The sequence below is a fragment of the Nymphalis io genome, chromosome 23 (genome assembly GCF_905147045.1).
Source record: "Nymphalis io chromosome 23, ilAglIoxx1.1, whole genome shotgun sequence".
Lineage (NCBI taxonomy): Eukaryota > Metazoa > Arthropoda > Insecta > Lepidoptera > Nymphalidae > Nymphalis > Nymphalis io.
Window position 1 is genome coordinate 2,391,185 of NC_065910.1, and position 17,302 is coordinate 2,408,486.

The 17,302-nt window shown below is 34.0% G+C and overlaps 1 protein-coding gene across 1 annotated transcript in view; it reads right to left on the reverse strand.

The window, feature by feature from the left end:
- Nucleotides 1-267: 267 nt before the first annotated feature.
- Nucleotides 268-17,302, reverse strand: part of LOC126777619 (pikachurin) — a 197,907-nt gene continuing 180,872 nt past the window's right edge. The window contains exons 10-18 of the mRNA XM_050500702.1: nucleotides 8,990-9,067; nucleotides 5,837-5,982; nucleotides 4,239-4,476; nucleotides 3,667-3,761; nucleotides 2,835-3,236; nucleotides 2,307-2,444; nucleotides 1,691-1,777; nucleotides 917-1,020; nucleotides 268-518 (exon numbers count right to left, since the gene is read on the reverse strand). Of these exons, the coding sequence (XP_050356659.1) occupies nucleotides 358-518; nucleotides 917-1,020; nucleotides 1,691-1,777; nucleotides 2,307-2,444; nucleotides 2,835-3,236; nucleotides 3,667-3,761; nucleotides 4,239-4,476; nucleotides 5,837-5,982; nucleotides 8,990-9,067 (1,449 nt within the window). The 3' untranslated portion in view covers nucleotides 268-357. The remainder of the gene's footprint in view (nucleotides 519-916; nucleotides 1,021-1,690; nucleotides 1,778-2,306; nucleotides 2,445-2,834; nucleotides 3,237-3,666; nucleotides 3,762-4,238; nucleotides 4,477-5,836; nucleotides 5,983-8,989; nucleotides 9,068-17,302) is intronic.

Here is a 17,302-nt window from a genome sequence, read left to right on the forward strand (position 1 = left end):
GTGGAAATATTTAAGTAGATTTCAGTTTTTTTTTCTAAATTGACTAAAGTTCTTCGTATAAAATATAAGTCTCGTGTCTATAACTCGAATAGTTTCATTGACACTGAACACTTATATAGTTATTATTGCCTCCGATGTTAATATATTGATATGTTAAGTTCGGAGTTCCAACGATAAAAGTTACATTTAAACAAAAAATGACACCTACGCTCGAAAACTAAAATAATAACAGAAAGGTTATTAAGTCAGTTTATCACAAATATGTTTAAATGAACCAAAAATATATATGAAATCATTTACGTAATAAATGTACATGGTGTTTCATATATAAATGAACCAGGTTCATTTATACATTGTTTATGGTGTGCAGCGTCCCACGTTGTTTGTTATAGTGTGAGGTAATTTAGACAATGATAGTGGAATATCAAAATCACCGCTCAGTGATATCTGCGAGACACATCCGATTAAGCCATTTTTATATTTTCCCATTGTATTCATTTCTATTGCTGGTAAACCACCTGAAAGGAACATTATAGTGTTTTTTTAATTCAGAAGTTTAGTTAGTCAAGGGTCTGTTTTAAAGAAGATTTTTGATTAGGATTAAAAAGTATATTTTAATAAATAGTAATAAATACGATTAAATAACAAATTATCTACTGTAATAGAAAAAAAAGACAACTAGAATACGTTTCACTTGACATATGTTTTATCAACAAGTTAAACTTTTATTCATTAGAAATATATAATTGATACATATTTTATATTTTTTTATTATTTTGACTAATAATGTGAGGAATTTTAGTTACGATAAGGTAGGACGAATGATTGATCAACCGTTGATACACAAACAGCGATGATTTCATGTTAAATGTATCAAGTCATCAATGTAACGATTTTATTAAAAAACATGGTTCACCTATATAGAGGCCGTTCTCTGTGTTTAGCTGCTTAAGCTTTCCTGGAGATATTTTACCGACGGATCCTAAGCCATCCACTTCAAGCACTCCCGCTTGTCGGTTCCTGTACAGAAATATACTTCAGATAAAGTAATACAAAAGTAAGTAAGAGTTATGTAAAATTATTATTTTGAAACGAGATAGAACACGTGAAACTTTTTATTTGAGTTAATAATCTCTGTTTTCCTTTTCTTCATGTGTCATAAACACATTCATGTCCTACTCGAGGGTGAAAATATCGTCTGGATTTCTGCAAGTGCTGGTTGAATTTCTGACATGTTTATTTACCTTGGTGGAACAAGTAAGCTTAAATAGGAGCGAAAAGTTTTACCATTGAATAGAAATGTTGACGGATTTATAATCTCCAACCTAATATTGTGAAATATACGTAAAATCCTTTTTCTTAAGAGAAGGCCTCTGCTCAACATTTATCATATTCACGAAGTGGTCCAGTATGTTTTTCAAGTTCCATTTTTAAATTTGAAATTTGAATATAATTTTATATAAATATAAATAAATATTTTTAAACATTTGTAATTGTATTGTATTTGATCTTATATATTTTTCCCAGTAATTAAAAAAAATATTTGTCGTTCCACCTTATTATTTTTTATTTAAAAAGCGACGGCACCTAGCACAGTTTAATTAAAACTTAAATGGGACTTATAGCCTAGGTGAAAGTTAAAGCCTAGGAGCAAGTAAAAGCCTCGGTGTAAGTAAAGAAACCAATATACCTTGTAGCTCTTGCTCTGTGCCAAAGTCCGTCGTCAACTTTCGTGTGATTAGCTATTATTACCACTTCTCCGCTACCTAAGTCGTATCTGAAAATTAAAATACATTTAATATATTTATAATAAAAATAGTAAGAGAAACATATGGGGTTTGGCCCAGTGAAATTCGAATATCAACCACAATAGTTTTGATCAACTGTTCTAAACGCTAACAAACAATAATAAATAAGTCTCTGTTTCAAAATGTTTTTTTAAACACTAAAGATAGTCAGTATTTTAAACAAATAGTATTGAACTGTTTTATATATAGGTGATGAGAGCTTCTCTAAGTAATTAAATATTATTCATTGTTATATATTAGTCTGGTTTAGATTGGAACTATGGTAGCAACGGAATCTTCACGTTTCTAATTACAATGACGCACTTTGCATACAAATTTTCGTATGTTACTTTGCTACCCTAGTGAATGAGTTTTCAATAAAGACACGGATATTTAAGGGTTGAGCTCGTTTAGCTTGAATAACAATTACCATATTCTGTATTAGAAAATGATGAAATATCCCTTGGTTGTTCCTTAGGAGACGAATAGTGGAATGACGAAAGCGCGGAGTGGGCTCACCTGAACACGAGTACAGAGTCCTCGACGGCGAGCGCGAGGAAGTCAGCGCGAGGCGCGGCGCGGCCGCTCCACACCAGCAGGCCGCGCGGGCCCTCCGCGCGGAACCGGATGTTGATGTCCAGCGTGTAGCTCAGCAGTCTGCGGAGTGCGGTAAGTGTCAATAAAAGTCTTACTAAAAAACTAACGTTGCTTTTAGCATTATAAGGTAAGTGCTGTATCCAATTATTATAAATAATTTTATTTTCCGACGATAATATAACTGACAACACGAATGTTATAATTAACGTTGAAATTCCAATTTACTTTTTACATACGGTCTTGGTACACATTTTAAGTATACACGCATCAAAATAGTAATAGTAGCCTTAAGACGGTTCAACATTTCATGGGTGAGTAACGAAGTGAGTTCTCACAGAATAGTTGTCGTTTTACTCGTTCTCATGATGTTTTCCTTCACCACCGAGTATGAGATTACCATTGTTTGGCTCGTATATAAATATAAATAATTATATTAATTTATTACGCAACCTTTTCATCGTCTCCTCGTCGTCAATATGTATGAAGCTGTCAGTTCCACTGAAACTTGGATACGTATTCGTATCGCCCCAATTTATTTCGTTCGTGTCCAAATAGTTTACTTGCATGTACGTTTGGCCGTCGTATACAGGCTCTTCGGTCATGACGTCACTCTTTTTCTCGACGTCACTCTTTATCTCGACGTCATTTTGCATATGTTGATACTTTTTGCTTGCTACAAATTTTTTCTTTTTATATTTTTCTATGTGATAGTGCTGCGAGTGTTTTTTTGATTTCGCCTTGTGGTATTTCAATTTGAAGCCCTTTTTCGCAACGATCGAATGGTGTGAGTCGCCTGTTACGTTTAAGTTTGAAAATGGCGCGTGGTCCAATGTTTCCTTGCATAGAGTGTCCCTGAATTAAAAATTAATTATACATAAATTCACATTAGTAGTATAATTTAGTTCGCTTATTTACAAAACAATGAATCAAATTATTCGATAGCATAACTTTTACATGTTGTATTTATACATATATAACGCTTCAAAGTAAACCGTTACCGTTACCTAATAAAATAAATAAAATAATGTAATATAAATGTACGTAAAATACAGTTAAATAAAATTGAAATGTCTGTCAGAGGTGTTAAAATAACTGTCTCTTTTTAAATATGGCTATTTACGAGTTACCAAAACAAACAATTTTTTTATTTAACTGCCGCTGCAACCAATAATTTAAATATTGTATATCTATAAATCAAATAGGCATTACATACATTAAAATATCAGATTTATATTATAATATTTTATTATAAAAATAATATTTATTGTATAAAAATACTTACGAGCAGGTGTCGTTGTGTGGTCCATCGCAGTTGTCAACATTAACGCCTCCTAGCGCTGAAGACACTACTGAAAGTTCCTCGTCATTGATCACCAACTGAATTATAAAAAATATATATGTATTTAGAGATTTCGTTTCAATACCAATAAACCCCTCGTACATAGGAATGTATTTATTTAATAGGTCAATAAATCTGCCTAAATCTAATTTAAAAACAATTTTAATTCAATATTTGTACTAAAACTAAGGATATTATGTATTCTCTGTATCAGTACTAAGAGTATGTGCAAGATTCCATTCTATTCAATTTTCCATTTCAATCGATAGGTTTCTTTCGCTGGCTTAAAATTTAGTGACATGATTTGATCCAAATCCAAAAAAAGCTCATACATTCATTAGCATTGGTTCAGTGAAAAATACCATTATTCAGAAGATATGACTTTTGTTACAAAAACTACACAAACTACAGACACTGGGTCACTCACCATTCAAATGGAAAGACAACAATTATATATTAAGTACAGCTTGTATGAGTGGATGGTACCACCATGATAGATTAAGAAGTAAACTAACTTTTCCAACACATCCACTGAACGAAGTCCGTAGCGCTAGCCTCTGTGGTAGCGGATGCGGCGCTCCTCCTAACATCATCGGCTGCCTCAGGGTGAGATGTCTCGCGGCTCCGCGTGACGTCACCGACCGCGTCGCGTCCTCGTTCGCGTCACGTGACCGCACGCGGAGCGCCGCGCGACGTCCGGACCGACTCACGGATACGCGGTGCCATTTGTTCTGTTCGAGAGGGTACGCTGACCTGGAAATATAATTTGAAAACTTTTGAGGAACGAGTTTTGAAAACTCAATTTTGGTAATAAAACGCTAAATTATAAATGTTCTGTTGATTTCGTAAAGTGATTTTCTATTGCTTTTGCATCAATGCAATTTGGGTAAAAGATTCTCTGTTTTTTTGTATGCGAAAATAAATCTGACAACTTTCGAGATACAAGTTAAGCACCGCAACACTTCTGTTGCTATATCTTCTGCTGTTACAAAGAGGAGCTGCATTGGCCAATCATGCCAGTTCATTGCAACATTTCTTATGTGCTTGTAATTTAAATAATTAATTAATTATTTAAATAAAATTAATTTGAAATCACTTTAATTTTTAGTGGTATGTTATGTATTAAAAGTGGTGAGGTGGTTCCTCTTCTAGCTCTTCTGTCTGCTGCGTCGGCAATGTTAAATTTAATTCTGGGAATTTAAAAAGTTCGAATAATGTTTCAATATTTTACAAAACTTTACGAATGAAAACGATTGGCAGTTTTAACTTTATGGCCTTTAGAAAAGAAATTAATATGCTGCTTATGCTGAGCTAGCTGCATAGGATAGACAAAGGAAGGAAAGGAAAGACTTATTAGCAAAGTGATAGTAATGCATCAAAAAAGTAATGCCTGTTCAAATTTATTAGCAAAGAGTTTTTTTCGTAACATTGCGGATTAAAGATTCTAAGGTCAGATTTTCATAGGAGCACAAAGAGTCACAAGAATAGGCCATACACACATTCCCGTGCCTAGTAAAGCTCATCAAGCCTATTATCCAGTGTCCGACTCATCTCCGGCCGTGTTTGGTCACTGTCGCATTGAATGAACACATCATTTATTGATACATTTTTTTTTTTTTTTTTATAGAATAGGAAAGCGGACGAGCATATGGGCCACCTGATGGTAAGTGGTCACCAACGCTCTTAGACATTAGCATTGTAAGAAATGTCAACCATCGCTTACATATCCAATGCGCCACCAACCTTGGGAACTAAGATTTTATGTCCCTTGTGCCTGTAATTACACTGGCTCACTCACCCTTCAAACCGGAACACAACAATATCAAGTATTGCTGTTTTGCGGTAGAATATCTGATGAGTGGGTGGTACCTACCCAGACGAGCTTGCACAAAGCCCTACCACCAGTAAAATGTATAAAATGTATAAATGTAAAATAATATAATTGATCAATGTGAGTGCATAAACTATACATACATGTGACACAAATACCAGTAGAATTACTGGTAAACTAGGTTGGCCTCGATGTCTGTATATAGCTAGAAAACATGTTATTATGAAGTTTTTTTATTATTAAAATGTGCTGATTTCCAAATTAAAATACATCATTACTAACCTCACAAGAGCAATTCCAGATCCAAGATCAAACGCGAACTCCACAAAATAATCTCGAAGGTGTAAGGAGAAGAAGTCGCCATCACCACTGGGGTGTTCTGCATCGTAGAGCAGCAATCCGTCCCCATTGGTAGGCTTCAGTGTTATCTGTAAACATGTAGATACCATATGTAATATATATATATATATATATATATTAAATATATATATTACATAAATGGGTTACATATATGGAAGATATTAGTTATGTAAAATAATCCTATCCCAATGTAGGCCATATAATGGTTGTTGAAATAAGATTTTGAAATATAGTCTTATTATAAACATTGTATATTATTAAATACCTATTGCTTTAGGAGTATAAAAGATATATAAAGAGAAGTTTAATTAATAAAAAGTATTTATCGTGAACTCAAGTTTGTTTCATTCCTCACTTCGTTCCACAGCCACAACGCAACTTTGGTAAGTGGCTTCGCCCATAGACACTGGCATTGTAAGAAATATAATATATAGATATACAATCCACTTCCTACACCCGGTTGGCGTGGTTCAGAGATACTTGCCTTTCACGCCGAATGTTGTGGGTTCGATTCCCACTCAGGACAGACATTTGTGTTCGTGAACATGTCTGTTTGTCCTGAGTCTGGGTGTAAATATCAATATAAGTATGTATTTACAAAAGAAAAAGTAGTATATCAGTTGTCTGGTTTCCATAGTATAAGCTCTGCTTAGTTTGGGATCAGATCGCCGTGTGTGAATAATGTCCGAGGATATTATTATTATTATTCCTATACAGTAAATGCAACTCTAATTACGGGATCACACTTGAGGAAACATATTTGGACCATTAAAGAGGATTGATTAAGTCTTGGGAAGGCATTTGGTTATAAAATTCTTACGGGTCTCAGATCTGGAATGTTATATCTAGGTGGATATTATTCCCATAATTTTAAAAGAAGTTGAAGAATGAAATTGAGATTTTAGCAGTGTTGACTGATTTGTTACATCTTTATGGTGTGATATCAGAGTCACCAATTGATTTTTCCATAAGACTATCTTACCTTACCATTATATATCATACCCATTACCATAACATTAATGTATTATTACTTTACTTACAACAAAAATGATTAAATCCTTAAAATAACGTAACGTGGTAATAGCCAAAAAAATCATTTTACAAATATAATAACTTTTCTTATTTAGGTCGTAAAATAAAACGATCGTTATTAATCGAAACTGTTCGTGGTTTTATTTTATTACTCGATACTTTTATTAGAGAACATTAACAACAGACGGAAGTAAATATAATATCGAACTTTTCACGAACTCGAGTGCAATGATTGGAGTTCGGAAGAAACTTCGGCAGGCGGTGTTTGCTAAAATTGTATTCCCCTCATTTAAGGGTGCCATTAATGTTCTGTATTAAAACGGGATATTCCATAATGCTAAAATGGTACATTTATTTATTTATTTTACATGGACAACCAACAGTAAATACGATAACACACCAAAAACAATATCACATTTTGAAATTATCATGGTATTATGGTTATATTTGTTCTTTAACAGTAATCAATATAAAAAATGTTTAGACAAGAATGAATGAACAGTTGCAAATCATGTTTCAAGATTTGGAAATATGCGTTTTATAGACAAGGTAGAATTTGACACGTGCTTAGATGTGGTGATGATAAATAAACCACCAAGATCAATGATTAAAGGATGTTTTGAGCTAAAAAGGTCACAACAGTATTGGTGCACGCTGCAGTGCTTTGGACCGCCAGTTTTGTTCGTGGCAGTCCAATCTCGCTGTATGTATGGTAATTTCCACACTTTAATTGATAGCAATCTTGTCATAAATCAGCTGTTGTTATCTCTAATGCACAATGGGTGACGACGAAGCTGAAGTTTTTGGATTTATTGCCTTTTCCATAATTCAATTTAAAATGAAACTTCTCTATGGGATCGCGACTTTGCATTATTGACAGATTGTGGAATATATGGGATATGTGCGATAAATGTGGGCCCGTTGGACCGATGGATAAGTCTAGATGGCCTAGTGGTTGGAACGCGTGAATCTTAACCGATGATTGTGGGTTCAAACCCGGGCAAGCACCACTGTATTTCACCATCTGCTTAATTTGTGTTTATAATTCATCTCGTGCTTGACGGTTAAGGAAAACATCGTGAGGAAACCTGCATGTGTCTGATTTCATTGAAATTCTGCCACATGTGTATTCTACCAACCCGCATTGGAGCAGCGTGGTGGAATAAGCTACAAACCTTCTCCTCAAAAGTGAGAAGAGGCCTTAGCTCAGCAGTGGGACATTAACAGGCTGTTACTGTAAGAGCGATGGTAAAAAGTCCAATAAAATTTAATAGTGCTTCTGAAATACATATACCAATATACATTCACGATATTTCTCTCGTCTCAGTTGTTCATTTAAATATGGTAGCCCTACATTTTGTTTAAACTTTAACTTCATTATAGCAACAAATAAATAAAACGAGAAACTTTAACTAGAACTTTAACTATACAGTTCCTATTCAATTCACTAGGTTCCGTTTTTCCGATAAATGTCATTGGAAATTCATTCAGTGTGTAGACGATTGGTTTGTTTATATATGCATTTGGTCTTGAATTTGAAATAAATTCAATTTAAAATGGGTAAAAAAAATAAGTTTTATTGTATCGTACAGGATTATGTTAATGAAGAACTTGGAGCTAGAATTCGTTGATTGTTCATACAGGATACATACGATATATGACTATTAGATGTAATACATTTTCTGATTGATGAAAAATAGCAACTACCAAGTTACTTGCCGGTTCTTCTCGTTAGGATCTACGTTCTAAGTCGGTGGAAGCTTTATTAAAATTAAAATGAATCTTCGAAAATGAGGATTTAAAAGTGCTTGTAAGTGGGCAATTGAAACATTTTTTGTTTTGATTGCAGTAGCACTTTCAATGCCATGGTTTAAATAGACCGTTTACTTTCCGTTGGGGGTTGTTGTACTTAATTTATATGAAATTATTAGATACATACAGACGATATTACGGTACATATTCGACCATTGTTAGCAGTAACGGTGGTCACCATACATTCAGTGACCATCAATGATTCGTCGATACAAAAACAATACCATTCACCTCTATCTCAAGCCACGATTGCGCTGCGTTGCCGAGGCCAGGTAGGCGCAGATACGAAGATCCGTTGAACTTGGGCACCTGTAATAATACACACGATTAATGTAAATCCTAACCCATAATGAATGATAAATTTTAAGACACATCTAGACCATTTACATAACACAATAGATTAAAGGTAATAACATATAGAGTCAATTATATTTTTTTTGGTAAACATACAGCATTATATAATACATAAACATTTGGTAAAAAATAAGTCTCACATAAGCCAACAAAGTTTCCACTTTTACATTCAAACATGGAGTGAACCTAACAATAACAAATTATTTAACAATAATTTAAAATATATATATAATATAGATAAAACCTCTAAAGATAGACTAAGACGTAGAACGACGTTTCTGAGGATTTAGTTTATGAAAGATGTCTAACAATTTTTTTTTATATATTCGCCGGGAGGGCAAATGACTCTACTCCACCTGATGGTAAGTGGTAGTAGAGTCCAAACGCGACGACGGCCGGTACAGACTGGAAAAACGTTCTGCACTAGCCGCCTTCGCCTTGCCGGCCCGCAAGATGCCTCTTCACGCCTCGTTTGAAGGAACCCGGGTTGTAAGAGGAGGGGAACACGTGAGCTGGTAAGGAATTCCATTTTTTGGGCGAGTGCGACAAAGAAAGGAGTTGCCAAATTTCTTTGTTCGCGATGGAATTGATGTCACAGTTAGGCGGTGACATCGAGAACCAGCTCGCGTGGACTTAAGAAGGAAGGGGGAAGCAGGAATTAGTTAGAATAATTCCTCAGAGCACTCGCCGTGATACAGTCGATAGAAAGCGCTCAGTGCTGCTATCTCACGACGCAATTGTAGTTTATCAAACTTACTAATATTTTATTAGTAAGTTTGATAAAAGGCAAATCCAAAGCTATGGAGTAAATGGCAAACCATTGCTGGAGATGCTTCTCACCCTATGTAAGAAATACGTAATATTTCCTTACAGCGCCAATGTCTGTGAGCTATGACTTAAAAATAAGCTTTGGATAAATTTATATCGTATTAGCATCGGTCCTGGCTTCGCACGGGTAGAATAATACATGTAATACTAATTGTTTACGCGACACACGTCAGTAAAACTTTATGTCGGCATGTTTTCTTAGGATATCTTCAACATATTTTATTGTCATAGTTCAGCCAAATTTTCACAAAACCTTAATGAATTATACACCTACCATGAAAACTTTATGAAAATCGTTAATTTGGGTTTGTTGCTTTCAGACAGACAAACAGACTTCAGGCAGTCGAGGCAGTAGGGACTTTGTTTTAATATATATATTTTTTTATAGAATAGGAAGGTGGACGAGCATATGGGCCCTAAACGCCCTTAGACATTGGCATTGTAAGAAATGTCAACCATCGCTTATAGCTAATGCGCCACCAACCTTGGGAACTAAGATTTTATGTTCCTTGTGCCTGTAATTACTCTGGCTCACTCACCCTTCAAACCGGGACACAACAATATCAAGTATTGCTGTTTTGCGGTAGAATATCTGATGAGTGGTACCTACCCAGACGAGCTTTTTTTTTTTTTTATAGAATAGGAAGGCGGACGAGCATATGGGCCACCTGATGGTAAGTGGTCACCAACGCTCTTAGACATTGGCATTGTAAGAAATGTCAACCATCGCTTACATATCCAATGCGCCACCAACCTTGGGAACTTAGATTTTATGTCCCTTGTGCCTGTAATTACACTGGCTCACTCACCCTTCAAACCGGAACACAACAATATCAAGTATTGCTGTTTTGCGGTAGAATATCTGATGAGTGGTACCTACCCAGACGAGCTTGCACAAAGCCCTACCACCAGTGAATATATGTAGCAATAATATTGTCAAATTCACGTACAATATTTTCCTTAAAAAATAAATCATCATTTAGGAATATAAGGGAATTTTATAAGGACTTCGCAGTGAAAACCATTTTCATTATTCTGATTTAACGAGACCTTCTCTGTTATTATTATTTAAAGTAGTGATTATGTGCCACTTCGCCCTCCGCTCGACGGTTTTAATGATAAATTATTCTCATAATCCTTGACGCCATGTTCTTGTTGCTTCAGTACAGGCAATACGACCTTGAATACGATTTCTATACATATAACTATACTGCACGAAACTTATGTATGTCTGAAGTTTTTGATATACCACGGTTTTCCTGGTAATGTTCAGTTTATCACATATATTTTGGGACGTAGACGTTTCTTCCGAACCGATTGAGAGTGATAAAAGTTCTACTGTAATTTCATATATATATATATATATTCTCCGAACAGTTTTCGGTTACGGCAGTCATCATAAAAGAGGCTATTTAACTATACTTCGTGGTTAGTCCTTCATTTTCATAATATTTGATTGGACGGCGAATTTAATCATACAAGAAATAATTCAGAAGCAGTACCAACGGCTTTATGTGCTTTCCGAGACACTGCCAAATTTTACACTCTAGGCTGTCACTGATAAGTTTTCGACAGAAAAACCCAATAACTTTTTTTTACTACCTCGATCTGCGGATTGAACCCAAGACCTTAGGGCCTGCGACATGAGGTATTAAATTTTGAAATAGGGTTGTGATGTTACTCTGCCCAAAATAAGTTTAAAGAAGAATTTATTTCTCATAAAGAATTACAGAAATTCACTTACATGAGAAAGTTACAAACTAATATAAAAATCTAAGCGTACAGTGTTACAAAAATTCATAAGAAAGAAGGTAGATGCAGAAATTTTTTCTTCTCGATCGACGATCGACGAGCTTGTTAAACATATCGCCCGCCGTGTCACCTCAGGAATACAAAAGTATGGATGCGGCATATTTAATGAAATCTGTTCATCATTTTATTTTATTATTATTATTATTATTTTAATATATATCTTCCTTTTTTTTTCCTTTTTTAGACAGTTTTTTTTGTAGAATTTTTTAGAATTATTGTTTTATCATTTATATATATTTATTGTACTATGTTGTTTGTTATATAAAATCTTAGACGTCTTTTGAAACTTGCCATAGATGTGGGCTCTTTAATGTCTCTCGGTAACCCGTTGTACAGCTTAGCTCCCTCGAAAGTAATATTTTTTTTTTCCGTAATTAGTTCTAGGGATGCGCAAGGTAATATGATCTGCGTTACGCAATTGAATTCTTTGTATAGCTGATTTTGTTTTAAAATTTAAATTTGTGTGGATTTCTTTATTCAATATTTTTCGTACGAATATGCACGTTTTATAAGCATATGTTTGAGCGATATTTACTATTTTAGTATTTTTAAATTTTTTCAGATGATGTTTGGAAGTTGTAGTTAAATAACACTTTAATCAATTTATTTTGAGCGGTTTGTATTTTCTTAAGGTGTACTTTCGCCGCAGTCCCCCAGATCTCAATTAAGTAATCGAAATGTGGTTTCACCAATGAGTTATATATCAGACATTTTACTTTTCGCGGTAAACATCGCGCTACACCACGAAGAGCTCCGGTCAAGGATGATAATTTTGATATGATTTTTTGGATGTGTGGTTCCCATGTCAGCTTATTGTCGAGTATCAAACCAAGATATTTTTCCGACGTCTTTTTGTTTATTTGTTCGGAATTAATAGTAGGTTCAGTGTAGGCTTTTATCTTCTTGTTTTTTGCAGTAAATATTACATAATTTGTTTTTTCTATATTAATAGTCAGCAAATTACGTTTAAACCATATATCAAGAAGATGTAGGTCGTTCTGAACGTCGTTGATAATGTCAGTAATAGAGGGACCATAATAGAAAAGACTAGAGTCGTCGGCGTAGAGAGCCAAATCTCCTTTTAACCAAATATCTTGTATATCGTTAATATATATTAGGAATAGTAGAGGTCCCAAAATGGAACCTTGAGGTACGCCGTACAGAATGGGTCTTGGACTACTTTGTTTGTCATTTATTTTCACAATTTGGTGACGATTATTTAAGTAAGATTTTAACACCTCAAGGGCCTTTCCAGTTACGCCTATATTAGATAATTTCTGCAGTAGTATATCATGGCTCACTGTATCGAATGCTTTTCTGAGATCAATAAAAACACCTAATACTACCTTTTTGTTGTCAATATTGGTTTTAATTCGGGTGATGAGGTCAATTGTGGCTGAAAGAGTGTTTGAGTGTTGTCGAAAACCATATTGCTTTTGAGATAAAATCTTATTACGGGTTAGAAATGTGTACAGACGATTATAGATTAACTTTTCATAGACTTTTGAAAGAACAGGTAGAACAGAAATGGGTCGGTAGTTACCTGGATCTAATTTACTTCCTGATTTATATATAGGTGTCAGCTTCGCTGTCTTTAAATTATCTGGGAAAATGCCATTATCAAAACATTCATTTATGCAGCAACTTAGTTCATCGGCCATCAGCAGCTCAATAGACTTAACTGATTTAATACTTATTCCATCTAGGCCAGAACTGCTGTTTGTTTTTAAATCCTTTACTATTTTCTGTACTTCATTTATGGTAACGGGTTCAAATTTTGATATTTCATTTCCATTTTTAACCAAATGTGGAGTGTGGTGTATAGGATATAGTGAAATAATCTTATTCGCTAAATTTAACCCAATCATAGAGAAATACAAATTAAACTGTTCACATACTTCCGTCTCATCAACAATAACGTTGGAATCAATTTGGAGTCTAAGTGGTGATAGTACGCTTTTGATGTTATTGATGGACAGACTTTTTATTAAATTCCACATCTTGGTAGGCTTATTTAAGCAGGTATTAAAGGTTTTAAGGTAATAATTGTGTTTTGAATTTTGAATAATTTCGGTAACCAATTTCTTCTGCTTGTCCAAATCTTCATTTATAGTTTTATATCTGGGGTCAGATTTATTTTTTAGCTGCCATAATTTATTTCTTTTATTTATTGCATCTATGACATCCCGGTTGATCCAATCCTGTTTGGGTGGGTTATTTATAATACCTTGATTTTTTTAACTTTACTATTTGATAAACAGGTCAATATTTTCCTCTCCAAGCTTGTGTATGTGTTGTTAACGTTGTCTTTGCTCATCTCCTGGAAAGATCTAAAAACCTATTGTAGTCAATTGCATTGTATTTTATTCGTTTAACTGGTACTTGTTGACATTTCTTTACTTCTGAGAAAATCTGTTTGTGGTCAGCCATTGCTGAATCTATGATTGCTAAGTAGAATTCATTTTGTTTAACACTTGAGCACACGTGATCCAATATAGTTGTTGTTATATTAGTCTCACGAGTGCAGTAGTCACGATTGATTTTGTTTAAAATTTGGATAGCATTCTCTCTTAAAGTAAGCTGATAATTACGAGCCGCAGCATTGGGTTTCAGTAAGTCATAATTAAAGTCTCCAAAAATTAACATTCTCTTTCTTCTATGTAGTTGCAGTGAATACTCCTCGAGAAATTCACTTGAGTTTGTTCTGTCAGGTTTATATATGACACCTACATCCATACAATACTTGTCAATATGTACCCAAAGAAAGTGGTTAGTCAAAATAAAGACAGTCTCTGGAAATGTTTACCCCGGAAGATGGAAACTCAGTGTTTTATTGTGTAAAGTATTACATAATCATAAGTACATAAGTACAATATTACATAGTCATTTTTATTTTAATTATAAGTCTTCTTTTACATACCATTGCACAAATTACGTTAAGTAAGCAAGAATAAAGCCCTATTGTCAGCCTTACGGAACGAATTGAGTGATGGAATGGAATAGAAGCAATACTATTAAGTATCTTTATCTGTATTTTGTCGATTTAAAAAATAAATAAAGACAATAACAGCTTTGTCCCGTGATGGACTACGCAATAAAATGTTTGTACCAATAAAGAAATTCTTACTTTTATTTAATATAATTTTAAATAAGGTTATGTTGTATTTAATATAAATGAATTCATAAAATAAATAAATTAATGAGTCCAGATAACGTAGTGGTTAGAGCTAGTCAATATTAACAGATGATCGTGTGTTCAAACCCGAAAAAGTACTACTAATTTTTCATAGTAATAATAATAAATTTATTTATTCTCTCCCACAGACAATAATGTTTACATTTTTTTGTATCTTAATAATAAATACAGTTGTATGTGGGAGGCAGGAGCCCAAACTAAGTTGCCTAGGTAGGTTAGGAACTATTTATTATTTCATGTTCTTAATAAGCTTATGTGCTCGGCGGTGAATGATAACATCGTGGGGAGAAGTGCATGTGATGTGATGAAAATCTACCACATATGCATTCGAGGTTAATGCATTTTTTTATGAAATAGGTAGGCGGAGTGTCAAATAGGCCACCTGATTGTAAGTGGTCGCCAACGTCTATAAACATTGTCAATGTAAGAAATATGGACCATTCCTTATATTGCCAATGCGCCGCTAACGTTGGGAGCTAAGATATTATGTCCATTTGCCTGTAATTAAACTGGCTCACTCACCCTTCAACCTAGAACACAATAATAATAAGTATTGCTCTTTAGCGGTAGAATATGTCATATGAGTAGATGGTACCTACCCAGACGGGCTCGCACAAAGCCCTACCGTTAAGTAAAATCATTGTGTTATTTACGAATACTAATTATAAAACGTTAAGTACAATTACAAACTACTACTACTACTAGTTTTGAACTCGCGGCTTCGCCCGCTTTTCGGGGGGTAGCCTATGTACTTTCTTCTGGTGCAAGCTTGCTTCATACCAAATTTTATCAAAATCGGCTCAGTGGTTTAGCCGTAAAAGCGTAACGGACAGAAAGAATTATATACCATTTTATTTATTTATTTAACAAAATAAACAACCAAATAAAAATTAAATGATGTCACTACAAAACCACGAAAAGTTTACGATTTACATATAATATACGCTATAATTATTATGAATAATACATCTTCAACTTATATTTAATATTCTTAATAGGTTTTTCTTGTCCTGTTCCGTTATCTAAGCTATTTATTATGCGAGGAATAATGTGAGAACTAGTACGCTGTCCATATTTATTGTTAGCTGAAATAGTTATTATTTTTTGCTTTTTTTTATAGAATAGGAAGGTGGACGAGCATATGGGCCACCTGATGGTAAGTGGTCACCAAACACCCTTAGACATTGGCATTGTAAGAAATGTCAACCATCGCTTATAGCCAATGAGCCACCAACCTTGGGAACTAAGATTTTATGTCCCTTGTGCCTGTAATTACACTGGCTCACTCACCCTTCAAACCGGAACACAACAATATCAAGTATTGCTGTTTTGCGGTAGAATATCCGATGAGTGGGTGGTACCTACCCAGACGAGCTTGCACAAAGCCCTACCACCTGTGTTTTATTATACCGTTGTTTAACTAATCATCCGCTAAACAACGATTATAGGTAAGCCCAATGATATTACATAACGAACGACATTGTCACAAAGATTTCGTAACAAAGTTTAACGTGTAATTAACATCCAAAGACAATAAAGAAACTTGAGAGAGTTAAATTGGATTCCTGGATCAGAAAACGAATTAAAAACATTCGTCTTAATAAAAAAATCGTAAATTCTCATCAAACGTCCCCTCTTTACGTATTACACTCATTACCGCTTCTACATTCCAAGTTGCAAAGCGTCCTTTTAAAAACATGGTATTTTTAACGTAAAGACTTGGAAATCTTATTTCAATTTTTTTTAATATATTTTTTGCATTCTAAGTTATTCAAGTTCATATTAAATTTGAATTATATATTCAGATTTTTCAAATAAATATCTATTTATCAAAGATTAATGTAAAATATTAATGTTTGCATGACTTTGCTATTAAATGTAACTAGAGTAAGTACTTTCTTTCCGGTTCTTCTACATTTACAATCCATTGTAATGGAAACGTACAACATTACCATCCACAGTTTACTTTAAATTCAAATTAAAATATATTTTATTCAAGTATTTACAAGCACCATTGAATGGCCATTTTACAAAATTATATTAAATGTAAAGCTACCACGGGTTTGGAATGTAGATTCTACCGAGACGAACCAGCGAGAAATCAGTAGTTGCTCTTTTCCAACATTTCATTACAAAGTTATGTCATTCGAATACAATTATTTTTTTATATAGGCTGCCTGAAAATCGAAGACTAACTCCACGATTTTTTATTATCTATATAAAATTGTTTTGAATAATAAAACCAATTTATATAACTTTGAGGAGTTGGAAATTTGGTATTATAACCTTACTTCTCGTGTTAATACCGTGATTATCACCGATTCTAATAAAATGTAGTTGTATTTTTAAATCCC